The sequence below is a fragment of the Nicrophorus vespilloides genome, unplaced genomic scaffold (genome assembly GCF_001412225.1).
Source record: "Nicrophorus vespilloides isolate i.1.1-1 unplaced genomic scaffold, Nicve_v1.0, whole genome shotgun sequence".
Lineage (NCBI taxonomy): Eukaryota > Metazoa > Arthropoda > Insecta > Coleoptera > Silphidae > Nicrophorus > Nicrophorus vespilloides.
The window spans coordinates 20871-25640 of record NW_017095582.1 but is presented as its reverse complement, the minus strand read 5'-3'; the positions used below and the strand labels follow the sequence as shown (position 1 = coordinate 25640).

General features: G+C 28.6%; 1 protein-coding gene across 1 annotated transcript in view; it reads right to left on the bottom strand.

The window, feature by feature from the left end:
* LOC108557575 overlaps window positions 1-4770 on the bottom strand; it is a gene marked incomplete at its 5' end in the record, with an annotated part of 32464 nt that overhangs the window by 9300 nt on the left and 18394 nt on the right. The window contains 4 exons of the mRNA XM_017914157.1: window positions 508-747; window positions 1481-1771; window positions 3753-3926; window positions 4030-4237. Coding sequence (XP_017769646.1) covers window positions 508-747; window positions 1481-1771; window positions 3753-3926; window positions 4030-4237 — 913 coding nt within the window. The remainder of the gene's footprint in view (window positions 1-507; window positions 748-1480; window positions 1772-3752; window positions 3927-4029; window positions 4238-4770) is intronic.

Genomic DNA, 4770 nt, shown 5'->3' with positions numbered 1-4770 from the left:
TACTTTGCAAAAATATATGATTAGCTAGTTTTACTTAACTTTGTTAGATTTAGATTTAGTACCATTTTGTTTGTTTAATATAAATGAGATAGTCTTCCAGAAACTGTAATAACTGATCTTATTCTTAGTATTCATCTTGTTTAGCTACTTAGACTATTAAGTTTATTATTTTCTTTACTATTTTGCACCTTTAACAAGAATAAGGCAAATTTTGTTAATCTTAGATTTAGTATATTTAAGCATGAGACAATTCAAATTTTCAAATTTAATCTCATTTTTTTTATTCATATAAAAGCCCCTAATTATTATGTTTTTATAAACTTATAAATTCAAGCTGTCAAAATATATCGTTACTCATGGTCTATAAAATATAATCCGATTAATATTGTGTAATAACACAAATAGAATAAAAACATTTTTTCAAGAAAATTTCCGAATCATTGCAAGTGAATAAAAAAGTGTATGTACAAAAAAGTCTGTATGGAATAATCAAGGCATGCCACTCACCGTTTGATTTATGACCGCCTGCTTTCTCTGAAGGATCTGATCGACGATCTCCAGGACGGTATTCCTGACGTCCGTCGCGATTGAGTTGTTTATGTAGGAAATAACTTCGTGGACGAGGCCCAGGATGCGGGACCCTTCGCCCGGGAGGAGAGCGGACTTCCCATCCACCAAATACTTCTTGTAGCCCTTCAGAATAGTTAACGCGTTTCCCGACCCATAACCCAGCCGAATCTTCTGAAACTATGAAGGAAAAGCGTGTGAGAACTTGCGAAAGTGTCGCGCCGAGGGTCCGGCCAAGGGTGATCTCATAACTTTACACCCTACCATGTTTATCTCTTACACAGATTTTAATTGGTATATTAAGAAGTTTATAATTAAGTACAGTTTTAAAAATAATTTAATCCTAAATATTAATTTTAATTACAAATATAATAGTTATGAATAATTGCATTAAAAATGTATAAAGTATTTAAAAAGTTTTAAATTGACTAGATTACATAGAATATTTTATATAAATTTATGTAGTAATATATGAAAATATATTTATTTATTATGTAAAAGTATTATACATATTATGTACTGTTATTTTTAGAATCTAAAATCGTTACATCAGTATTTTTTCAATAAAAAATTATTATATAAATTTAATTTAATATGATAACTTATTCAAAAGAAAAAAAATGCTAAATGCATAATTTATAGTGAAACTTGCTTATAATTATTTAATTCAATTAATTTATTATGGTTGATGTCCCTAAAGTGGTATTTTAATTGGTACTAATGTGTGCAAAAGTGATATTCTTGAGAAGAGCCATTAAATAATTATTGGATGCTTCGGAAGTTGAAGCGTGCAAGAAGTATTCTTTAAGTTTCTAAGTTTAATGGAGGGGTTGCGAGGGTGAGTTGCGGTAATGAATTAACTTATCGATCGATGCTGCTGTACTTTGTAATTTTCCAAATTGAGTTCACTTACGTCGTAATCGAGTTGAATGAGTTTGGTAGGTGTGCATCCTGCGAAGTCGGGCAAGTACCAAGTCGGCTGACCGGCGTCTCGCAAATTGCAGGCTCGCCTTGCTACGCCCGAGTATCCTGCAGGGCATTCCTGCAAACTCTCAGTGCCGGGAGCCGTTTCCGGCCACAGAAGCTTCAACTTCCTCTCACCTGGACACGTCTTTATCAGGTGGCTGTCGATGACGTTCACCAGGATACTCTGTTCTGCCCAAACTGCTGAATCTTGTACGAGGCATGAGAACTGTGTAGATTTCTGTAAAAAGAATTAAAATAACAATGTTGGAGTCTTAATAGATTAAAACAATTATAAACATGTTTGTAACTGTTTTAATTTATTCATGCTAAAATAAAAAGTATAATTTTCTTAGCAATTAGAAAAGGGTTCAAATGAAAATTTCCAAAAAAAACTTTTATATTGCATCCTGAAATGAGTCATTTTTCAGGACCAACATTATTTAATTTGCAAATTTTGAATGCAAATGGCGAATCGGTGTATCAAAATACGTAAATAAAAAGTAATTACACCTAAAATAAGTAGGCGTATAATTGGTTCGCCATCATTGCATTATAATTGTCAGATTTGATATAACTTTCATAAAAATACTGTTGCAATAAAAATTTGGAAGGATTAATTCTATAATATAGACTTGACAATCTATATATCATCTATGTAATGAATATATATTATTCATTATGAATTAACTGTCAAGTATTTGTCAAGAACGTGATTATTTGACAGATGTTTTTAGATAATATAAATAGTTGTCAAAAGTATTTCAGTAGAAATAAGGGATAGGAAACAGACAATATTGATGGAGTAGTTGAATCATTAAGTCTTTCTACTAGTACTTATACAAATTACTTTGCAAATATATATGATTAGCTAGTTAAAAGGATGATAAAACTTTGTAACTTATGAAATTCTAATAAATAATCCTTCATAAAATTTCTAATTACTAACATCAATTATTGAAGATTCATAAAATTAAAAAAGGATATAGGATAATTTAATTAATTTGAAAATAAATCTAGTTAATTATTTTATAAGATGAGCATTTAAAAAAATATATTATCAAGTTTTTATATATATATTTTATTACTTATATTTTATAAATCTGTTACAGTTCCTTTGATGTTTCTTAGGTTCTAAGGCTTAGGGTATTACGAACAAATTATAATCATGAAATGTGTCAGTATAGAACATTTAATATTAATATCTTTCTCTTCGCTTCTATCAAGCTGTATTGTATAATCGTGTACATCGTATACCCGTATCTTTCTGCTTGTTCATATTTGTTCAAGTTATTTACGGTTCGTATGTTGTTTGTGTTTGGTCTAATCTGTGTGAGTATCTTTATTCGTCCATGGAGTAACATTTGATTTTATATCTTGAAACTTTATTTGCTGAATTCATGTTTTATAAATTACATTAATATTATTTACAATTATTTATACTATTCATTTTTATTTTAAGAAAATTTCAATTACTTTCTTATTTTTCAATGATCAAACATAATAATATTGTAATTAGATAAATTTTAGTTTGATATAGTTTCATAAATTTGCAACTTCTATTTAATTAATAATTTATTTCAAAATAATGTATTCATTTTATTCCACAATTAAGTTTTCTTCAGTATTGAAAAATAAGTTTACCAACTCAATTTATATTTGTTTTTTCAATTCACATTTTTCTACTGAAATATTTATTCTTTGTTCCATTGAGTCACTTTTGTTATCTTTGATTTGTACAAAAAATACAAAATGAACTAAATTTTGTATTTTTTCTTATTGGAATTGCTTTAATAATAATTAAATTACGTAAAAATTATGGGCAAAATTTTAGATGAGAAATTCGTGAAATTAGCTTATTTTGTATTTTGTAGATTTACTTATAATTTGTAAATTTTCTGTTTTTGTTCATGCATTTTATTTATTTTTATTTATATATATATTAAATCGATTAAAATATTGATTTAAAATTTTATTGTTTTACTAACTTGTATACTAACAAGCATACTATGGAATTTATAGCGGTTTTTTGTAGTTTTAAGTAGGTTCTTGTACAATTATTATGTACTAACATTCATGTCTCAAGCCTTCATCCTATATATTGTAATTTATTATAAAACATCATGAACGTTTAGATTCTTATCTAAATATATAGTTTAAAAAAATATTAATGATAATAATACAAATTATCCAATCGTTGTATAAACTATAAAAATACTTACGTTAATACTAGATACTTGAAGAATACTGCCCATGGGAAACAGAACCTCGTAGTGTTCGGTATCGGTTTTAATAGGTAGCAGCTCCTTGTTTTTGGTCCAACTATAAGTATACTTGCTCTTCTTATGCCTCCTGCCGCTTGACATACTGAAGCACTTAATTGTGAAGTTCTCGCCCTGCAACAGTAGTCCCACGCGTCATCATCCCCAGAATCCAGGATAAAAAAGGAAAAACAGCTAAAGGATCAGCCTTTAATTAATGCCCCAGTAAGCACTTTACCTTTCTGACTGTCAGACTCATTGGCTCAATCCAGACTCTGGGGGCAGCTCGCACGTCTACCCTCTTCGAGAGACATTTTTGCATACCATCCTCCACCGTCTGACACGTAAAGGACCCTTGGTCAATGGGTGATGCATTCTTTATTCCCAATTCCGAGACGTATTGATCCCTCGTCTCCGAATTCTCGTATTCCTTTATCCATTTATTACTGTAAACCATAAAAAACATAAAATTACAATGACATTAATATATAATCATATAATCAATAGATGACAAGAATATAAATTAAATCAATCAATTTAATTGGAATACAGGGAACTGTACCTATTACCCCAAAATATATTCATTTTTTTTCTGGCTTTACCCCATTATGATAGGGAGAGGGCAAATTCTAATATTTTATATGGATACATAGATTATAGGAAAGTATTTTATTTGATTAACGTCCTAAAAGGGTAATTTACTCCTGAAGTTTACATTATTAAACAATTCATTAAGTATAAATCATTATACTTAATTTAAGTGTATTAAGAATAAATATGTTAAATACATTGTTTTATGATATTAAAAAAGTTTAATTTATTATTTCCTACAAAATAATTAATTTTTGGGCGTTCTATGAAAATGATCTATGAGATAACTCGTAAAGAGCATAGTAATACATATTTAACTACAAGTTAAGTCGTGAATGATACGTGACGTATTAATTTAAGTGAAATTTAAAATATAAATTAGATTTTG